Genomic DNA, 20,628 nt, shown 5'->3' on the forward strand with positions numbered 1-20,628 from the left:
GCCTTACTCATACGTAGCTGACATTGAGTGGTGATTTTGGCTGTCGCTTAGACTCTTCCAGGGTCCCATTGGTGTATTCAACTGTCGCTCTCAGGTTTTAGCCAGTGGGTGAGAGCAGGGCCTGATTATTATAGGCGACAATCACGTGGCCACCCCTCGCCCGGAAATACGGGGGCCGGACCTTAGCCCACGGTCGGGGGCGGGACCTCGGGAGTTTAGGGCGCGAAAGGAGCAGTGGTTGGAGGTGACGTAAGGTCCTAGGGGTGTTTCTGGTGCTGGATTCAAATTATTGTTATGCAAGTGTTGCTTTGTTTTATTTAATGGGTCAGTTAGCCAGGGTTTAAGCTATTTTCATTCACTGTGACTCTAACACTAGGCTAAGGGCTTTTACTGGAGTGAGCAAGGATCTTATTTTGTAGCAGAAGTTGGAGGGACACAGAGAAAGATTGTCACCATTGTCTGTCGGGTATGAAGACCCTGGAGTAGGTGAGCTTTTGGTGTGTGGAACCTTATCTCTAGTATAATAGACAAAACTAATTACTTAAACCTCTTTGACAAGAAAGAGTCCCGAAACCCTCTCTTCCTCCACCTTGCTCCAGATGGTGCTTAGTTCAAATGACACCTTTCCCAGTTACTGGTCTTGTAGGTGCAAACAAGGCAGCGAATAGGGAGTGCCTTACATGTTTACTCTGGATCCTCACATCATCCGAGCTTACCCCCATTTCAGTTGCCTTTGGCCCAAACGTGCATCTTAAACTTTTTTCCAGTAATAATCTGGGGATCTTCTCATATGCAGATTGATTCAGTAGGTTTGGGTGGGGCCTGAGATCTGCATTTAGCTATCTCCCATGTGATGGTGATCCCACTGCTCTGTGGACTACATTTTGAATGGTAAGGGCCTGAATTCATTCTTTTTGAGTTTTGAGGCGGAGTCTCGCTCTGTCACCCAGGCTGGAGTGCAGTGGCGCGATCTCGGCTCACTGCAAGCTCCGCCTCCCGGGTTCATGCCATTTTCCTGCCTCAGCCTCCCGAGTAGCTGGGACTACAGGCGCCCGCCACCACGCACGGCTAATTTGTGTGTGTGTGTGTGTGTGTATATATATATATGTATAAAATATATATATATATATATTTTTTTTAGTAGAGACGGGTTTTCACCGTGATAGCCAGGATGGTCTCGATCTCCTGATCTCGTGATCCACCCGCCTCGGCCGCCCAAAGTGCTGTAATTACAGGCGTGAGCCACCGCGCCCGGCCAAATTCATTCTTTGTAGGACTGCTAAACCACACCTTGTCCCAGCACTTTGGGAGGCCGAGGCGCGCAGATCACCTGAGGTCAGGAGTTGGAGACCAGCCTGACCAACATGGAGAAACTCCGTCTCTACTAAAAACACAAAAAATTAGACGGGCGTGGTGGGGGGCGCCTGTAGTCCCAGCTACTCGGGAGGCTGAGGCAGGAGAATGGTGTGAACCTGGGAGGCGGAGCTTTCAGTGAGCTGAGATTGTGTCACTGCAGTCCAGCCTGGGCGACAGTGAGACTCCATCAAAAAGAAAAAAAAAAAAACCCTGTAAAAAACCCTGTGAGATACATATCATGCTAATTTTACAGACGAGGAACAGGCTCAAAAAGGTGAAGGTTTGCCACACAACCGCAAAACACAGTGGATGGTAGATTCAGGTGATCAGACGTCTATACCATTCTTTCAAGTAATAAGCTGCCCCCACCTTTTTTTTTTGAATCAGTCTCTGTTGCTCAGGCTGGAGTGCAGTGGCACAAGCACTGTTCACTGCAGCCTTGACCTCCTGGGCTCAAGAGATCCTCCCATCTCAGATTCCAGAGTAGCTGGCCCACAGGGGCGCCCCACCATGCCTGGCTAATTTTTGTATTTTTAGTAGAGACGGGGTTTGGTCATGTTGCACAGGCTGGTCTTGAACTCCTGGGCTCAAGTGATTCCCTGCCTTGGCCTCCCAAAGTGTTGGGATTACAGGTGTGAGTCCCCGTACTTGGCCCTCATTTCTTTCAATTATAAAAAGTCAGCTCTTTGAAAAAAAAAAAAAAGGGGCAAAACAGAAATTCCACTTGCCTAGTAAACCACGTTCCAGTATCTTTATTAGTAATACAGGTGATATTTGATCCCCTCCCAAAACAGAATACTAAGTCTGTTCCAGTATTTTCTCAGTGGATTCTCAAGCTTAAGTGTACATCAGAATCAGTCGGAGAGCTTGTGTTAAAACATTGCGGTGCCCAACCCTGGGTTTAGGATTCACTAGGTCTAGGTTGGAGCCCAATAATTTGCATTTCTAATGAGTTTTCCCAATGCTGATGCCTGCTATTTTAGGAATAAGTGGATGGAAGACAGAAAAAATGGGGGAGATTAATATCCTTACTTAGTACTACTACTTTGTTAGACTAAAAGGGAAGTTATTATTCTGTGGAATGCTTTTTTTAATTGAGACAGCTTCTGTCGCCCAGGCTGAGTGCAGTGGCGTGATTTTGGCTCACTGCCACCTCTGCCTCTCGGGTGCAAGCGATCCTCTTGCCTCAGTCTCCTGAGTAGCAGGGATTACAGGCACACACCACGCCCGGCTAATTTATTTTTATTTTTTTTGAAGACAGAGTTTCACTCTTGTTGCCCAGGCTGAAGCGCAATGGCATGATCTTGGCTTACTACAACCTCTGCCTCCCAGGTTCAAGTGATTCTCCTACCTCGGCCTCCCGAGTAGCTGGGATTACAGGCATGTGCCACCACGCCCGGCTAATTTTGTAGTTTTAGTAGAGATGGGGTTTCACCATGTTGGCCAGGCTGGTTTCAAACTCCTGACCTCAAGTGATCTGCCCTCCTTAGCTTCCCAAAGTGTTGAGATTACAGGCATGAGCCACCACGCCCGGCCTGGAATGTTTTCTTAAACAGCTCCATTTTGCACCTGTTTTCTCAAAGCTTACTTCTTTACCTACCTGCATGAGATGCCTGAAATCTTTGCCCCCAGTCCACACTCCAGACCAATTAAGAATCCTTAAGAATGACTCAGGCAGGCATCAGTACTTGTAAAGCTCCCCAGGTGATTCCAATGCCCAACCAAAGTTAAGAACAGCTGAAAACCTCCCCCAACCGAGGGGCACAGTGAATAGGTCATAGGTGTGCCTATTATTCCTATTAGGAATTGGGACACACAAGCATCCTTTTACCCGTGTGTGCCATTCAAATATTGGGACTATGTTAAAGGCAGCACCCCGACTGTAGGAAGCAGTTCATTTGTTTGGATGAGATGAAGTTGTCCCTATATAACCTCTACCTCGGGCCAGTAGTTAGAGTGAAATATGTTTCAGTAGATGTTTGACAGCAAGTCTGCTTAAAGTAGATTAAAAACGAGTTATCTGAATGTTAAAATAAACCTCATTATCAGCAAAGAGCTGAGCTTCATTATCAAACTGAAGGGCATGTGATTAGAACCATGATATTGATGATGCTCACCCTGAGTGAGGGGAAAAAACCCTTACAATTACAGCATTAGATTATAAAAACTTCCTCTTTAATCAAGGCTTTTAACATGAACAGATTTCTTGAATAAAATGGAAAGTTTCCAGTACACTGAAACATAAATCCACAAGTCACCATACATACAACACCCGGCAGGAAAAAAACAAAAACAGCAAGTTTACATGATCTCTGTTAACAGCCGTGGTCTCAAACTCAGATGCTTCCTCCATCTGCCAAGTGTGTTCTGGATACAGAGCACATCGTGGCTTCTGGGGTCACACTCAGCTGAGGCTGTGGGTCCACAGAGCACTCCTCTGGCTAGGCTATGGTGGTGGTGGCTCTACTCAAGAAGCAAAGCAGTTACCAGCACATTCAAACAGTGTATTGAACATCTTTTAAATATCAAAGTGAGAAACAAGAAGGCAACATAATAATATTATCAGAAAGATGTTAGGAAGTAAGGACAGCTGTGTAAAGCTTGAGGCTGAAAAGTAGCTTGCCAGCTTCATTTCTTTGGCTTCTTGGGTAGTGGGCGCCGGAACAGCAAGATGTGAGGTTCTGAAAGAGTGAGGGAAATCTAAGAGACAAGCGCATACCATTTTATGTACAACCTATAGTGTATTCCACTACCATCTCCCCAGCTATCACCCACTCAGATCTCTATAACTAAATAAAGACTTAAGCATATGGCCTTGAGAAGCAGACCCAGAAGTCTGGACTGTCTGCCAAGTACAGAATTGTTAATATCAGTTCTTTTGCTATGTTTATACAGCTCCAGGGTGTCCTTTATTAAGTTTTACCTGGCAGCTGGGTGTCTGGTGTCTTATCAATAAATATACTTTCCTTTGCTTATTTGGAATACATCCAAGAATGTTTTCTGATGGAGAATGAGGCAGGGACTATGACCAGGCTATATGTGGCCTTAAAAAGAATACCCTCTGATTGAATGGAAGATTACAGGAGGTTTTTTAGTGACAGGTTGTCTCTGAACTTCCCAGATATTTTAATCTTATTTTTGGTCACTAGTTTTTTTTTTTTTTTTTTAAATCCCCCATGACTAGAGGGGGAAGAAACCAGTAAACTATTTCCTATCTCCCTATTTGGGTTATACAGTCTTATTCCTTAATTCTCTCAGTGTAGCAGTTCTATATGGTTGTTTTTAGCCAGTGCACTGACCTGGTTCATGGATCATATAATGGACCCATCCCTGACTCTGCTGAACGCCAAGATTCCTCCATTCAGATTCAGACATCAAATGAGTTTTAGGGACCAGCTTGGCTATGTCCTTGGGCAGCATGACATGTCTGTAACAGAAACGGAGAAGTGAGGAATTTATGTTAGTACCAGATATAGTCTCAGACAACTGCCTGTTTACAAGGCCAAGAAAGGAAAGAAAAACTAGTTTCTGATGTCAGAGTTTATATAATTTTATTGTGGGGTAGCAGCAGCTAGAAATACAGGCTATGTTATATAAATTCCGAGAGTATATGAAAAATACAAATTAGTGAATAATTCCAGTGAATAAGCACTTAAGTTCCAGGCACATTTTCTCTGCCTTCATGGACCTTATAGTCTTCTAGTTGATTGCCTACAATATAATGGGAGCCCCACGGAGCACACAGTGTTAATAATTAGAAGGAAGGAAGAGAAGTTATTCTGTGGAGAGGAAACGCCTTTTATGGAGTACTGTGTGGACAAGTCATCACAAAGGATGAAATGAAATATCTTATCCTTTAAAATCTAAGCCAGGCATGGTGGCACATACCTATAGTCCCAGCTACACGGGAGACTGAGGCAGGAGAGTAATTTGAACCCAGGAGTTTGACAAAGATACAGTATGAAGTTTGAAATCTTTGATTAAAATACAGAAGAAATAGGCCAGGGGCAGTGACTCATGCCTGTAATCCCAGCATTTTGGGAGGCTGAGGTGGGTGGATCACTTGAGGTCAGGAGTTTGAGACCAGCCTGACCAACAACGTGAAACCCCATCTCTACTAAAAATACAAAAAAAGAGCCGGGTGTGGTGGCATGCACCTGTAATCCCAGCTATTTGGGAGGCTGAGGCAGGAGAGAATCCCTTGAGTCCAGGATGCGGAGGTTGTAGTGAGCTGAGATCTGGGCAGTAGAGATTCCGTCTCAAAAAAAAAAAGAGAAAAAAAAAAGACAAAAGGGCTGCAGTGCACAATGGTTGTGCCTGTGAATAGCCACTGTACCCCAGTCTGGGCAATAAAGCAAGACCTTGTCTCTTTAAAAAAAAAAAAAAAAAAACAAAAACTATCCTGAATCTTATCTTCCTAACTCTGGAGGGATGTACCTTGAGACTTTTTTTGGGAAATTCCGTGCTTTTCTAACCAAGGATAAGTCTCCCTTCATGGCAAAGAAATTGTTACCCTGATGTGACTCAAACTAATCCAGATAGTCTTCATCATGCTCAGTGAAAATGTACTAAGTTCTCCCTCTGTGCTAGTAACAGTGGTTCCCCCCCCATTCTCCTAAAAGAAAAAATTCTAGTCCAAATATATGAAAACAGCTCACATTCTAACACCACCCTGGCACAAAATTTGGCTTCAATACATAGACCAAAAAACCCCTCTTAAACCAAAATGCCACTGCCAAGTTAAAAGTTTCATCTTCTAGGGGATGAAATGGTGATTCCTTCCCAGCTCTGCAAATCTCTTATAAGCACATACAGTTTTAAGTTAGTTTAGTTCAGATGTAGAGGAAAACAGCTGAGGAAAAGAAAGTTAATTATATCAAAGAGGATCTGGAGTCGTCTTGGTATAAAGATGATTATATATGTGTCAATGCACATCGAGTTCTCTGAAGACCTAAAGCCCTGAACTAGGCTGGGTGAAGAGACAAGAAAAGCAAGTTTTCATTTTATGTTCTCCATCTGAGGAGACAAGATAACAAACCAGGAAGTGGTCTTAATTATCACAATATAGATTAGCATAATGCCAACATTTTGGAGTCCTGTGTCTTCTTCCCTTATTCCCAATCTAGATTATGCACTTGAAATTTATCAAACCCGAACGCTGTATCCAGTGCCAGGATTCCATCATCCCCACCCTTGGCAGATGGCTATCCAGTGTCTTCTAAACAATTTCAGTCAAGAGGTGCTTTCTCCCACATACCTTTTCTTAGAGTCTCATCTCAGGCTCTGTCCTCTAGGAAGCTTTCCCCAACTTTCCCTCTTCCTTTTTTTTTCCTCTCAGTATTTTAAGTTTCATGTTCAAGGGTACAGGTGCAGGTTTGTTATATAGGTAAACTCTTGACTCGGGGGTTTGGTGTACCGATTCTTTTATGACCCAGGTACTAAGCATAGTACCCGACAGTTTTTTTTTTCCTGAACCTCTCCCTCCTCCCACCCTTCTCCCTCAAGTAGGCCCCAACGTCTATTGTTCCCCTCTTTCTGTCCCAGTGTTCTCATCTCCGACATATAAATGAAAACACGCGCATTTAGTTTACTACTGGTTTCGTTTTCAATGGTGGTGAAAGAGTCATCACACTGAATTGGCCCTTAGGACACTCCCCCGCCCCCACACCAAGCCCAGGGAAGAAGACCGACCGAAAGTAAGAAGTCAGCCTCTAAGGCGGTGGCGGCGGGGGTTCTCGAAGGGTGGGGTTGGGGGGGGGGGGGGTCCTGGAGTTAGCAAAAGTAGGGGAGTGACTTTCTAGCCCCACCCCAACACCCGCGCACAGCCAGGAAGCCGCAGCCTTCGGGTCGCCAGTTCCCTCTCCTTATCAAGTCTCGTGTGCTCCCATCACACCCTGTAATGGCTCCTAGCAAAGGGTGTTATCACCTTTCTGGTGTCCGTCGGTACCACTCACAGTTTTAAATTTGTGAACAGCAGAGACCATGTGTTATCCTTGCACTTTAGCAGAACACCTGAAACCTGTTAAGTATTCCGTAACCGTTTCCTTTGATAAAGGGCATCTATTAGACCCATACTAAGTATTTTCTCAATGCTCCTAGCCAGTTTTATTCCATTGCAGTCCCAAGCGGTCCCTTTCCTAACAAGCCAGACAACCATGCCCCTTGTCTTTTTCACGAGTTAATAAGCAATATTCAACTCTCTCAGCGCTACTCTCGCATTAGGGACGCGAGGAAACTCCCAGCTCCGCTTTTGCTACGTTCTCCCCCTGGATTCCACAGGATTACAGTACAAGGCAAGTTTGCCCAATAAAGTTCAGAGAATGATCCAGAAACCCTCATGGGTGTGGGTGGTCAGTACTCTAACCACGCCCACCACTCCCTCCTCTCAACTGAGGGCAGACTCCAAATTCGCAACCACTTTATTGTTTTATGAGAGTCTCCCACCTCCGCGCATGCGCCTTACGCCTTCCACCAATATCACACCCTTGCCCGTTCACATCTCGTACGCATGCGCCAATTCTATCGCCTCAGTTCCTGTTACTAATTGCTTGTGCCCTCAGCGGTCAAAGCTCACGACCTCGCTGTTGCCCCCGCGCCAGCACTAACCGATACTCAAACTCCTCGTCGTCGTATTTGTCCGAATAGTAAATCTGTTTGTGCGACATGATCGCTCGGTTTGCTAGCCTTTCAGCCCCGCGCCGCCAACCTCCAAGCAACTCCCAGCAGCACGCGCTCCCACCCACTTTGGCCTCGCTTTCAAACACGCCGCCCGCACTTCCTATTGGTCCGTTTGGCTCAAGGCGGGACAGCTGTACTTTCAAGCCTCCGATTGGCTTAGATTTATTCTCTTGGGTCCTTATTGGAGGGCAGTTCTTACGTTTCTCAAGAACTAGCGTGGGTCAAAAGTAGGCGTCTTATTGGCCACCACTGCCTCTGTGCGCGATTTCGCGCTGCCATTGGCTAACTCGGGAAAGTGGGAAGCGTGAAGGAGGGACCCTGAGGTAGAGGGTCAGGGGTTAGTGAGGCCGGAAGTGAGTGTAATAAAGTTTCTCCAGGGAGGCAGGGCCCGGGGAGAAAGTTGGAGCGGTAACCTAAGCTGGCAGTGGCGTGATCCAGAACCAAATCGGCCCGCGGTGCGGTGCGGAGACTCCATGAGGCCCTGGTGAGTCTTGACTTTTTTCTCCTTAGGTGACTCACTCTTCCACTCCGGAACCCCTCTCCCGGGACCCCACTTCCGGTCTTCATTTATAAGTCCCGCCCCTGAGACCCCTCTCCCCGGAAGTCCCACCTCCCAACCTCAGGGGGCTCCCCCGAACCCCGACTTGATTTTTATTTTTTGTCTCCGACCCCACCCTGTCGCCCAGTTTTCCTGGAAGTCCCACCCCCAGACACGTTCCAAGCCCTACTACGTGAAACCCTTCGTTACTCCTTCCATTCTCCGAAACTCCGCCTCCTAGCAACGATCTTCTGCTAACTCCTGTCAAAAAGCCTATCTCCCAAAAGGGCAAAACCCTGCTCCTCAAAGAACGATTCGAATTTGTTGGAGCCACGCCTCTTCGGGGCTCCGCCCCTCCGAAACCACGCCCTGTTCGTAATCCGTGTCTGACTGTCCAGAAAGCCTCTCCGCATAGAAGTCTGAAGTTCGCGTCCTGGGGGACTACACCCCCTTACGAGCTTTGTGGGACCTGGGTCATCAGCTGTAAAGCCTTGTCAATCCCTGAAACTCCACCTGCTTATATTTTCCTGTCCTTTGTCTTTTTTTGGGCTTTGGGATCAGTTTTCCGAGCACTCTCGTGCTCCCCCAGGTGGGAAGTCAAAGTTCCTATCTCTGACTGTGAAGAGTGAGATTAAAGGCAGCCGTTTTCCTTTCTTTCTTTTCTTTCTTTCTTTTTGTTTTTTTTGAGACAGAGTTTCGCTCTTGTTGCCCAGGCTAGAGTGCAATGGTGCGATCTCGACTCACCGCAACCTCCGCCTCCTGGGTTCAAGTGATTCTCCTGCCTCAGCCTCCCGAGTAGCTGGGATTATAGGCGCCCGCCACCACGCCCGGCTAATTTTTAGTAGAGAGGGGGTTTCACCATGTTGACTAGGCTAGCCTCGAACTCCTGACCTCAGATGATCCGCCCGTCTCAGCCTCCTTAAGTGCTGGGATTACAGGCGTGAGCCACCGCGCCCGGCCCCATTTTCCTCTTTCTTAACCTCCTCCAAGGGTAGAACTATTTGAAGGGGCTGAACTTAGGGTTTGGCACGAGAGGGAGAGAGACTTGCTGTCAGACTCCCAGCCCCATCTCCTGGCCTTCCCTTCCCAGGACCAACTCCATCCCAGAAGTAGCTCTAGGCCTACCTATCCATAAGTGGATAGGACCATGGATTTGTTGGTGTGTGGCATGTGGGTGTGACAGGAGCAAGTTTTCTACCAGAAAAACGGTGGTTTGGAGTGGGGGTAGATAATAGTGCCCTTTTTGTTGTTTGATTTTTTTCTTTTTAAGGGACAGTTCAGTTGCTGCTGCTTTGTCTCTTCCCCTCCCCCTAACCATAGTTCTTGTCTGGGCATTCCTCCTGGCCCCGTTTGCCCAGCCTTCCCTGCTGGAAACATTCCTGAGGCTTTCGCCATTTCCTGCCACTTCCCACCCCTCTCCCCTCCTCCCAGTTGGGCTGAGAAGCCACATACAGCTTTTTCCCTACACCCAATCACCTTGACTTCCAGTAGGCAATCTCCTTTCTCCCCATGCACATTTCAACAGTCATACTTCTTTCTTTTCTTCCAAACGCCCACACCCGTTGGTCTTTCCCTGGCCCTGGATACTGCAGGCTCCCAGAGAACATCATCTCAACAGATGAGGACATCCTAGTGTGTGTTTGTGTGTTTTGGGGGTGTGAGGCTATAGTGGAATCCTTTCCTCATTCTCTCTATGCCCGAGAGCTGGCTGGAAAAGAAGTGATAAAATTCCTTCTCAGGATTGGCTGACAGAGTGACAAGGCTCTTCTGGAATGAGCACTAAGGGGAGATTTAAGAGTTAAGCACAGTATCTAACACACTTTAAGTGTTAATGTTGTTAATCAGGATAATTATCTATCTATATTTTAATCCTCTGAAGTAAATCTAAGGGTAATTCCAAGGTGAGCTTGGGTGAATACGTATTTTTTTTTTTTTTTTTTTTTTGAGGCAGAGTTTTGCTCTTGTCACCCAGGCTGGAGTGCAATGGCACGATCTCAGCTCACTGCAACCTCCACCTCCTGGGTTCAAGTGATTCTCCTGCCTCAGCCTCCCGAGCTGGGATTACAGGTGCTCACCACCACACCCAGCTAATTTTTGTAGTTTTAGTAGAGACGGGGTTTCACCATGTTGACCAGGCTGGTCTCAATCTTCTGACTTCAGGTGATCCACCCGCCTCGGCCTCCCAAAGTGCTGGGATTACAGGTGTGAGCCACCGTGCCTGGTGGGAATATGTATCTTTAACTTGCTTTTTGTTTTTTTTTTTTTTTTTTTGGTCGCTTTCCAGCTTTGCCTATGGCATTCTCCAGAAGAGCAGTGGCAGGAAGCCGTGGGTGGCAGGAATGAGTTTGGGACTGTTCCCTGTGTCCAGCTTCAACCCATCTTCTCCTAACACCCCTTTCTCCTGTACTTACTTGTTTTTTCTCCTGTCCTTATTGACACAGATGTGTCTTCTGATCTCTCTGTCCCTTCCTGGCCTGTCGTTTCTACTTCTCTTGGAGAACTGTTTCTTCCACCTCCTCCAGCCAGGCTCCTCCCCTGGTGTGAGGGACACTGTGCTGTTTGGTGGGGCTTAGGGCCCTGTAAGAGGAGGGATATGAATTGGGGTGGTTTGGAGTGGGAGTGGGGACCTGATTGCCTCATTCTCACCCTTGACAGTGTGCTGTGTTAACAAGGCCTGTGGAAAGGGGAGAGGACAGTGCTTGGCTATGAGCCATGGGTCTTGGTGTGGTAGATGGCATACATAGAGAACACGCTGTGACCAGCATGTCCTCTGTTCCCCTCTTGCCTGGTAGCTTCCTGATGTACCATCCAGGTTGGACTTTATTCTCCTTTTTTCACCAACTTTGCTTCTCCTCTTGACCCTGCTCTGCATCCATTGGGACCACTTCCTTCCCATCCCCACTTCGCTAGCTCCAGTCCACAGCTGTCATAGCAGAGGATGCTAATGGCCCAGGCTTACTCTATGGGGTAGTGGTTGGGGGTGGCCTGGGCTGGAGGGTGGGGAATTCGAGTGTCCAACCAGAACAGGAAGGGAAATGCTGAGCTCTGAGATCTCCTCCCTTTTCCACTCGCAGCTGCCTCTGTTTCCTCCCTCATTCCCCTCTACTCTAGCCTGGCTTCCTGCCCCCTTTGGCCTGCCTGTGTCCGGTTTCCAGTGACCCAGACCTCCTATCTCCTTTCTTTCCGTCCAACTCCTCCATGCTTCCCTCCCACCCCCACTTTCCTTCTCCCCAGATTACTAGTTGTTTGTGTAGGGCAGGGGAGAGGAGCTTGGATAGCCCTACCCCCTGCTCCAGTCCGAGGTTGGGGCGGGGTGGGGGCTCAGCCCCTCTGAGCCTGTGAGTCAGCACTGTCCTCGTGATTGGTCTCTCCCTTTAGCTCTCCGCCCCTGGGGAGGAGCCAGGCAGCTCTGGGTCCAGCCTGTTCTCTTCTCAGCCAGAGAAGAGGCTCCACGTTGGGCGGGGATGGGGCCCGAAACTGTCTGGGTCTGAGCTGGGGAGCGGAAGCCACTTGTCCCTCTCCCTCCCCAGGACTTCTGTGACTCCTGGGCCACAGAGGTCCGACCAGGCTAAGGGCCTGGGGATACCCCCTGCCTGGCCCCCTTGCCCAAACTGGCAGGGGGGCCAGGCCGGGCAGCAGCCCCTCTCTCACCTCAGCTATGGATCTCCTGCCCCCCAAGCCCAAGTACAATCCACTCCGGAATGAGTCTCTGTCATCGCTGGAGGAGGGGGCTTCAGGGTCCACCCCTCCGGAGGAGCTGCCTTCCCCATCAGCTTCATCCCTGGGGCCCATCCTGCCTCCTCTGCCTGGGGACGATAGTCCCACTACTCTGTGCTCCTTCTTCCCCCGGATGAGCAACCTGAGGCTGGCCAACCCGGCTGGGGGGCGCCCAGGGTCTAAGGGGGAGCCAGGAAGGGCAGCCGATGATGGGGAGGGGATCGTAGGGGCAGCCATGCCAGACTCAGGCCCCCTACCCCTCCTCCAGGACATGAACAAGCTGAGTGGAGGCGGCGGGCGCAGGACTCGGGTGGAAGGGGGCCAGCTGGGGGGCGAGGAGTGGACCCGCCACGGGAGCTTTGTCAATAAGCCCACGCGGGGCTGGCTGCATCCCAACGACAAAGTCATGGGACCCGGGGTTTCCTACTTGGTTCGGGTGAGTGAACATCCTCCTTTCCATTGCCTCCCAGACCCCTCCAGTTCTTCTGCTCACTCCAGCTTGGCTGGAATTCTTTTTTCCTGCTGTTCCCCAACAACCCTGTTTCAGTGTTCTATTTCCTGAACGTTTCCCATCCCTTCCCCAATTCTGTAGCCCCTTCCCTTCCAGCTCTGCTTGGGCCCCCTGCCTTCTTTTGACTCCCCTACCCCCACCCTGCCATGCTTAGCACAATGCCTAGCATGGCAGAAGCTCTTAATAAGTGCTGGAAGGAGTGACTTCTTGATCCTTTCCTCCATTCTCCTCCCGCTTTCTGGAGTTGTCGCTCCATCCCAGTCAGTGCCTGTCAGTCCCCTCCAAACTCTCTCCCCAGTGCGTGAGGTCCTTCTAGCCTGCCTTTTCTTTCTCTGCTCGTTTTCTGTTGTCTTTCACCTTGGTTGTGGGATGTAGACACGGGAAAGGGGCAGGACTTCTTCCTCTTTACTTCTCTTAGGGACCATATGGGCAAAGTCCTAGGGCCCTTTGTGAAGGGACTGGGGTCAGGGAGCGGCTGACCTGCTGTCCTCTCCTCCCTCCCCTTAGTACATGGGCTGTGTGGAGGTCCTTCAGTCAATGCGTGCCCTGGACTTCAACACCCGGACTCAGGTTACCAGGTTAGTGGGGAGGGAGTGGACTGTGGGAGTCCTGGGATTAGTGAGGCCATGGGAAAGGGCGGAGGGGAGTGGGTCACTTGGGTGCTGCTGGCTGGGGCTGATCTTTGGGTAGTAAAGGGGATTGAGAGAAAGCTGGGATAGTGATTCTGCCTCTTACTGAAAGGAGGCCCCTCTGGCCCAGATCCTCCTTACCTGTCCAGCCTTGGGAGTTGTGGGGAAGGTAGCAGAAGCAGCTGGCAGGTGGAGCTGGAGTAGCAAATGGGGGTAGATGGAAGGTTGCTGCTGCCTTTGGGAAGGGAATGGGACATTTGGTAGCTGGAAGGGGGTGGGGCTATACCCATTGAGGCCCTAACCCAATCAGCCAGGAAGCGGCCTCTCAGTGTCATCAAATATTAAAGGCCCTTAATTCAATCCACCACGACAAAGAGCCTGGAGTGCCCTGGGAGTCTGGCCTGGCTTTCCCCTCCCCCAGCTCTGTGGCAGCCCCAGTTGAGTGGGAGGCAGGCAGGCAGGCAGGCGCTGGGTCTGAGTACCCCTCTTTCCCCAGGGAGGCCATCAGTCTGGTGTGTGAGGCTGTGCCGGGTGCTAAGGGGGCGACAAGGAGGAGAAAGGTACTTGGGGTCCTTGGGGATAGGGATGCTGCTGGGAAATGTGGAGGGACAGTGAGGAGACAAGTGTGGGGCATGTGGGGAGAGGGCCAGGAGACGAGTATGGTTTGTCTGTGCTGGGAACCCTCACCTTCTAAGACCCTGGGCCCTACCTTAGCCCTGTAGCCGCCCGCTCAGCTCTATCCTGGGGAGGAGTAACCTGAAATTTGCTGGAATGCCAATCACTCTCACCGTCTCCACCAGCAGCCTCAACCTCATGGCCGCAGACTGCAAACAGGTTGGTGGAGGTGGGCAGGCGGACCAGAAACACCGATGGGGGTGCTAAGGGGAGATCTAGTTAGGAGGCCAAAAACTAGGAAGAGGGCTTGAGAGCAGAAGACCAGTAGGGAAGGAGGAAATGAGGATATGGGATAAGGAACCCAGAGAATGAGACTGGGGCACCAGGGTTCTGGGCCCTGAGGCTGCCTGACACATGGCATTCCCTTCCTTCTCCATCCCCTGCCCTAATTCTCAGATCATCGCCAACCACCACATGCAATCTATCTCATTTGCATCCGGCGGGGATCCGGTGAGTTGGGGAACAGAGCAAAGGTGGTGGGAGAAGAGCAAGGGGCTAGTGATTGGGAAGACATTGATTAGAGAAGTGGGGGTGCTAGGACTGTGGGGATATCTGAAAAGGACTGGGTTTTAGGGGTCAGGAGTAAAGTGGAACTGTAAAAGTTTCTGACCTTCCTCCCCAGGACACAGCCGAGTATGTCGCCTACGTTGCCAAAGACCCTGTGAATCAGAGAGGTGAGGCATGGTGGGGAGCACTGGGTGGGTCTGGCTGTTTGAGGAGGTGAGTGGGACCTGGGGTCATCTGTACCCACTCTAAGTAGATCTAAGTGGGGGTTCCTGCCGAGGAAGATGAGGGCCCCTGTCTGTGCCTCCTCCCAGTGGGCTCAACTCACTGACAGCCTCTGCTGTGCCCTCAGCCTGCCACATTCTGGAGTGTCCCGAAGGGCTTGCCCAGGATGTCATCAGCACCATTGGCCAGGCCTTTGAGTTGCGCTTCAAACAATACCTCAGGAACCCACCCAAACTGGTCACCCCTCATGACAGGTGAGCAAGTGGGGAGAGTGTGGAGCAGCTTTTGAGACCAAGATTGGGAAAGGAGGGCTGTTCTTCCCACACTTGAGCTGAGAGGTTCAGGGAGGGAATAACCTGTGTGCCTCTGCTTCCCACTTCCTGCTATTCTTCTGTTTCCTGTGGCCCAGGAGGAAAGGCTTTTGAGGCCCTGCTTGCTGCAGGGCCAGCTTTTCTTGTTTGCTCATGGTGGAGCTGTAGTCCGGGGCCTCCAAGTTACATCTCTCTCTGGCTAGGTGGGATTTTCTATTCCCATTCCTCTTTCTTGCTCATTTCTCTACTTGGCATTCTGTGTTTTCCTGCCTCTAGAAGCCATCAAGACTTTGGGTTTGGGAAGATATCTCTTTTCCCTGAGATTACAATCTTTCCCACCTCAGGCCTTGAGGGATAAGCAGTGGAGCCAGTAGGGATTGAATATTTAGGAGAGGTAAAAATATTCTGGAGCTGGAGCGCCTCCCTGCTGACTGACACACACACACACACACTCTACATAGTGCTTCCCTTGTTGGGAGAGAGCACAGAGATCAAGAGCAAAAGCATTACTTACTTATTTTGAGACAGAGCCTTGCTCTGTAGCCCAGGCTGGAGTTCAGTGGTGCAATCACAGCTCAATGTAGCCTTCATATCCTGGGCTTGAGTGATCCTCCCACCTTAGCCTCCTGAGTAGATGGGACCACAGGTGCATGCCACCACACGTGGCTGAGTAGTAGTATTTTTATTTTGGTAGAGATAAGGTCTTGCTATGTTGCCCTGGCTGGTCTTGAACTCCTAGGCTCAAACAGCCCTCCCTCCTTGGCCTCTGAAAGTGTTGGGATTATAGGCGTGAGCCATTGCACCTGGCCAAGGGGGACGAGCTTTAAAGTCAAACCTGAATTTAAATCTGAGCTTAGCCGCCTTTTAGTTGTGAGACCTTGGGCAAATCTTTTCACCTCTGACCCTCATTTTCCTCATATGTAAAATTGGGGAAGGAAACAATACCTACCTTATGGGGTTGCCAGGAGAATGAAATGACTATGTATATAAAACACTCAGCCTCAGGCCTAATCCACAGTAAATACCCAATAGATGGCTGCTGTTCTATTCCCTCCTCCCCTCCTCCTGCCCACCACACATTTACAGCTACACCTTCACTGTCCTGTCCCTCAGGATGGCTGGCTTTGATGGCTCAGCGTGGGATGAGGAGGAGGAAGAGCCACCTGACCATCAGTACTATAATGACTTCCCGGGGAAGGAACCCCCTCTGGGGGGGGTGGTAGACATGAGGCTTCGGGAAGGAGCTGCTCCAGGGGCTGCTCGATCCACTGCACCCAGTGCCCAGACCCCTAGCCACTTGGGAGCTACACTGGTAAGTTGCTTGGATGGAGGTGGGCTGGGCCTAGGGTGGGAGTGGTTGTTTAGGGCTTCTGGTCTCACCTTATTTTTATCCCTGCAGCCTGTAGGGCAGCCTGTTGGGGGAGATCCAGAAGTCCGAAAACAGATGCCACCTCCACCACCCTGTCCAGGTATGAAGGGAGCTGAGATGGACAGAGCCAGGGAGTGCTGGAGGCAGGGCTGGGGATCACTGTAGAACCTCTCTTTCCTCAGCAGGCAGAGAGCTCTTTGACGATCCCTCCTATGTCAACGTCCAGAACCTAGACAAGGTCCGGCAAGCAGTGGGTGGTGCTGGGCTCCCCAATCCTGCTGTCAATGGCAGTGCACCCCGTGACCTGTTTGATATGAGTGAGTGCTTGTCTTTCCTCTCTGCATCTCCACCTTTCTACTTGGTTCTGGCCCTTCTCCTGCCTATCTGCTCTTTCCTTCCTGACTTCCCTTCCCTGAAGTCTGGGTCTTGGGTGTGTGTTGTGCCTGCTACTTTCCCTCACCCTCCGTCTACACTTCCAGAGCCCTTTGAAGATGCTCTTCGGGTGCCTCCACCTCCCCAGTCAGTGTCCATGGCTGAGCAGCTCCGAGGGGAGCCCTGGTTCCATGGGAAGCTGAGTCGGCGGGAGGCTGAGGCACTGCTGCAGCTCAACGGGGACTTCCTGGTGCGGGAGAGCACGACCACACCTGGCCAGTATGTGCTCACTGGCTTGCAGAGTGGGCAGCCCAAGCATCTGCTACTGGTGGACCCTGAGGGTGTGGTGAGTGTGGCAGAGGTGTGGGTGAGGGGTGGCAGAAAGGAAGGTACAGTACCCTACAGTGTATCCCTGTTCCTTCCCTCATTGCTTTCCAGACATTCCCGCTGGGCAGCTCTCTGTGGGCCTCTCTTGCTCTTTAGGGTGTCTGGCATCTTCCTCCAGGGGCTCATCCCTTAGCCTGAACTGTGTTCTTTATAGTCCTGGCACTATAGGGCTGGGCGTGGTGGCTCACACCTGTAATCCCAGCACTTTGGGAAGCTGAGGCAGGTGAATCACCTGAGGTCAGGAGTTTGAGACCAGCCTGACCAATATGGTGAAACCCCATCTCTGCTAAAAATACAAAAATAAGCTGGGTGTGGTGGTGGGCACCTGTAGTCCCAACTACTCAGGAGGTTGAGGCAGGAGAATTGCTTGAACCCAGGAGGCAGAGGTTGCAATGAGCTGAGATCGCACCACTGCACTCCAGCCTGGGTGACAGAGTGAGATTGTCTAAAAAAACAAAACAAAACAAATACAGTCCTGGCCCGTCCTCAAATCCCCAAGCCTTATCAGAGCTAGAAGGCAGTCATCTCATCTGTGCCCATTTTTACAAATAAGGAAACCACCCTGAAGAGGTTGTGATGCCCAATGTCACATGGTTAAAGGCTAGACACTGCAAGTTTCCTTTTGTAAGAAGATGCAAGGGCTTCTCCAGCTCCTCAGACTCAGGAGTCAGACCACTGTGCTTTCTCTTATCTGCACTGCCCCACTGTTCTTCAAAACTTTCCTTGTTTAGCCAGGTGTGGTGGCTCATGCCTGTAATCCCAACATTTTGGGAAGCTGAGGTGGGAGGATTGCTTGAGGCCAGGAGTTCTAGACCAGCCTAGGCAACATAGCAAGACCTTGTCTCTAGAAAAATAAAAAAACAAAAAATTAGTCAGGAATGGTGACACATGCCTGTAGTCCTACCTACCCAGGAGGCTGAGGCCTGATGATTGCTTGAGCCCAGGAGTTTGAGGTTACAGTGAGCCATGATTGCGCCATTGCACTCTAGCCTGGGTGACAGAGACCCTGTCTAGAAACAAACAAACTTTTGTCTGTTTTCTACAGCAATCTCAGCCTCCTTTCCTCTTTTTCTTTTTTTTTTTTTTTTTGAGATAGGGTTTTGCTTTGTCACCCGGGCTGAGGTGTGGTGGCACACCCGGCTAATTTTTGTATTTTTGTTGTTGTTGTTGTTGAGATGGGGTTTCACCATGTTGCCCAAGCTGTTCTTGAACTCCTGGGCTCAAGTGATCCGCCTCCCTTAGCCTCCCAGAGTGCTGGGATTGCAGGCATGAGCCACCATGCCCAGCTTCCACATCTTTTTTTGCACTGTGTATACTCTTCTGAGACATGCCAACTTTCTCCATGTCAAGAAAAGGGTATATAGCTCTCAGCTTCACTCTTTCAGGGCTGATGTCACCTTTGCCTTTTCCCACTTCACTGACCTGTCTATTCCTGCAACTGTCTCTTTCTAGAGAAACCTCAATGATCAGGACTGATAGGCCACACTCTCCCCTACCATTTTTTTCTCCTTCTTCAAGCCTCTTGTCTGTTTTACCCTCTTCCACCTTGGAGGCTGAGGTCTTATTTGACTCTTCACCTGAACTGACCTTCTTCCTTCCCACCCTCCCAGGTTCGGACTAAGGATCACCGCTTTGAGAGTGTCAGTCACCTCATCAGCTACCATATGGACAATCACTTGCCCATCATCTCTGCGGGCAGCGAACTGTGTCTACAGCAACCTGTGGAGCGGAAACTGTGATCTGCCCTAGAGCTGTCTTCCAGAAGATGCCCTCCAATCCCTTCCACCCTATTCCCTAACTCTTGGGACCTCATTTGGGAGTGTTCTGTGGGCTTGGCCTTGTGTCACAGCTGGGAGTAGTGTGGACTCTGGGTTTCATATCCAGCGGAGTGAGGGTTTGAGGGTTTGAGTCAGAAGCCTGGGGGAGAATCCTGCCTCTCCCCAAACATTGATCACCAAAGTATTAATGTACAGAGTGGCCCTTCACCTGGGCCTTTCCTGTGCCAACCTGATGCCCCTTCCCCAAGAAAGTGAGTGTTTGTCATGGAAAATGTCCTGTGATGACAGGCCCAGTGGAAGTCACCCTTTTGGGCAAGGGGGAACAAATCACACTTCTGGGCTTCAGGGTATCCCAGAGCCTTCTCAACACCCCCACCCCACCATGTTTAAACTTTGTGCCTTTGACCATCTCTTAGGTCTGATGATATTTTATGCAGAGTTCTTGGGCCCCTGAGTTCAATGACAGGGATGCCAACACCTTCTTGGCTTCTGGGACCTGTCTTCTTGCTCAGCACTGTTTCCGGTTTGGGTTGGGATAACAGAGGCAGGAGTGGCAGCTGTCCCCTCTCCCTGGGGATATGCAACCCTTAGAGATTGCCCCAGAGCCCCCCTCCCGGCCAGGGGGGAGATGGATCCCTCCCTTGCTCAGTGCCTCCTGGCCGGGGCCCCTCACCCCAAGGGGTCTGTATATACATTTCATAAGGCCTGCCCTCCCATGTTGCATGCCTATTGTACTCTACAGCCAAAGTATAGCCCTTCCTGGAGCCTCTGCCCTGCCTCCCTTTCTGGCAGAGTGGGGTAGGGGTGACTGAATTTGGGCCTCTTGTACAGTTCGCTCTCCCAGGTGGATTTTGTGGAGGTGGGAAAAAGGGCATTGAGACTCTAAAGCAGTAGACAATCCCCAAATACCATCTGTAGAGTTGGAACTGCATTCTTTTAAAGTTTTATATGCATATATTTTAGGGCTGTAGACTTTACTTTCCTATTTTGTTTTCCATGGCTTATTCTCGAGCACAAAATGGTAATCAATTATTACATTTATACATCACCTTTTTGACTTTTCCAAGCCCTTTTACAGCTCTTGGCATTTTCCTCGCCCAGGCCTGTGAGGTAACTGGGATCGCACCTTTTATACCAGACCTGAGGCAGATGAAATTTATTTCCATCTAGGACTAGAAAAACTTGGGTCTCTTACCGCGAGACTCAGAGGCAGAAGTCAGCTCGAATGCCTGTCAGTTTCATGGAGGGGAAACGCAAAACCTGCAGTTCCTGAGTACCTTCTACAGGCCCGGCCCAGTCTAGGCCCCCCTTTTGGCCTTGTGGATAAGGGACAGTTGACCGTTTTCATCCTGGACTCCTTTTGCTGTTGTTTGGATGTTTCCACGGGTCTCACTTATACCAAAGGGAAAACTCTTCATTAAAGTCCGTATTTCTTCTACCTCTGCCTCTTAATCCTGGGAAGCCTATTGTGTACGCCGCGGGCCCTTAGCTGCACAGCGGGGAGGCGGGAGGTCGCGGCTGCAGAGGGAAGCTGGGGGTCTGCGGAGTTTGGGCGCGGCAGAGTGGGGCGTGTCGCGC

General features: G+C 50.1%; 2 protein-coding genes across 5 annotated transcripts; one reads left to right on the plus strand and one right to left on the minus strand.

The window, feature by feature from the left end:
* Nucleotides 1-3,512: 3,512 nt before the first annotated feature.
* Nucleotides 3,513-8,109, minus strand: CKS1B (CDC28 protein kinase regulatory subunit 1B). Its single transcript, XM_007976907.3, has 3 exons — nucleotides 7,963-8,109; nucleotides 4,656-4,783; nucleotides 3,513-4,037 (listed from the first exon to the last, which is right to left on the minus strand). Exons 1-3 carry the CDS (start codon nucleotides 8,019-8,021, stop codon nucleotides 3,985-3,987), a joined length of 240 nt encoding a protein of 79 aa, XP_007975098.1. The 5' UTR covers nucleotides 8,022-8,109; the 3' UTR covers nucleotides 3,513-3,984.
* Nucleotides 8,110-8,343: 234 nt separating this feature from the next.
* On the plus strand, nucleotides 8,344-20,488 carry SHC1 (SHC adaptor protein 1). Of its 4 annotated transcripts, none has more exons than XM_007976905.3 (12): nucleotides 8,344-8,518; nucleotides 12,558-12,725; nucleotides 13,308-13,378; nucleotides 13,926-13,989; nucleotides 14,144-14,263; nucleotides 14,501-14,554; nucleotides 14,727-14,778; nucleotides 14,961-15,087; nucleotides 16,258-16,456; nucleotides 16,544-16,613; nucleotides 16,699-16,830; nucleotides 16,993-17,420. In XM_007976905.3, the coding sequence occupies exons 2-12, from the start codon at nucleotides 12,561-12,563 to the stop codon at nucleotides 17,403-17,405; spliced, it is 1,467 nt and encodes a 488-aa protein (XP_007975096.2). In that variant the 5' UTR covers nucleotides 8,344-8,518; nucleotides 12,558-12,560; the 3' UTR covers nucleotides 17,406-17,420. The 4 variants fall into 4 exon arrangements, with proteins under 4 accessions (XP_007975096.2, XP_007975093.1, XP_007975094.1 ...); XM_007976902.3 differs by lacking the exon at nucleotides 8,344-8,518 and adding an exon at nucleotides 18,883-20,488 and having other exon boundaries at nucleotides 10,500-12,725; nucleotides 16,696-16,830; nucleotides 16,993-17,231; XM_007976903.3 differs by lacking the exon at nucleotides 8,344-8,518 and adding an exon at nucleotides 18,883-20,488 and having other exon boundaries at nucleotides 10,500-12,725; nucleotides 16,993-17,231.
* The last annotated feature ends 140 nt before the right edge of the window (nucleotides 20,489-20,628 follow it).

The sequence above is a fragment of the Chlorocebus sabaeus genome, chromosome 20 (assembly GCF_047675955.1).
Source record: "Chlorocebus sabaeus isolate Y175 chromosome 20, mChlSab1.0.hap1, whole genome shotgun sequence".
Taxonomy (NCBI): domain Eukaryota; kingdom Metazoa; phylum Chordata; class Mammalia; order Primates; family Cercopithecidae; genus Chlorocebus; species Chlorocebus sabaeus.

What these genes read in the sequence shown, in the direction of transcription:
- CKS1B (XM_007976907.3), bottom strand. Translation starts at nt 8,021, where the DNA reads ATGTCGCACAAACAGATTTACTATTCGGACAAATACGACGACGAGGAG. An exon ending in GACGAGGAGTTTGAGTATCG is followed by an intron (nt 4,784 to 7,962) that starts GTTAGTGCTGGC and finishes TTTCTGTTACAG; the next exon opens with ACATGTCATGCTGCCCAAGG. An exon ending in TTATATGATCCATGAACCAG is followed by an intron (nt 4,038 to 4,655) that starts GTCAGTGCACTG and finishes TCACTCTTTCAG; the next exon opens with AACCTCACATCTTGCTGTTC.
- SHC1 (XM_007976901.3), top strand. Translation starts at nt 12,231, where the DNA reads ATGGATCTCCTGCCCCCCAAGCCCAAGTACAATCCACTCCGGAATGAG. An exon ending in GGGTTTCCTACTTGGTTCGG is followed by an intron (nt 12,726 to 13,307) that starts GTGAGTGAACAT and finishes CCCTCCCCTTAG; the next exon opens with TACATGGGCTGTGTGGAGGT. An exon ending in GGGCGACAAGGAGGAGAAAG is followed by an intron (nt 13,990 to 14,143) that starts GTACTTGGGGTC and finishes GCCCTACCTTAG; the next exon opens with CCCTGTAGCCGCCCGCTCAG.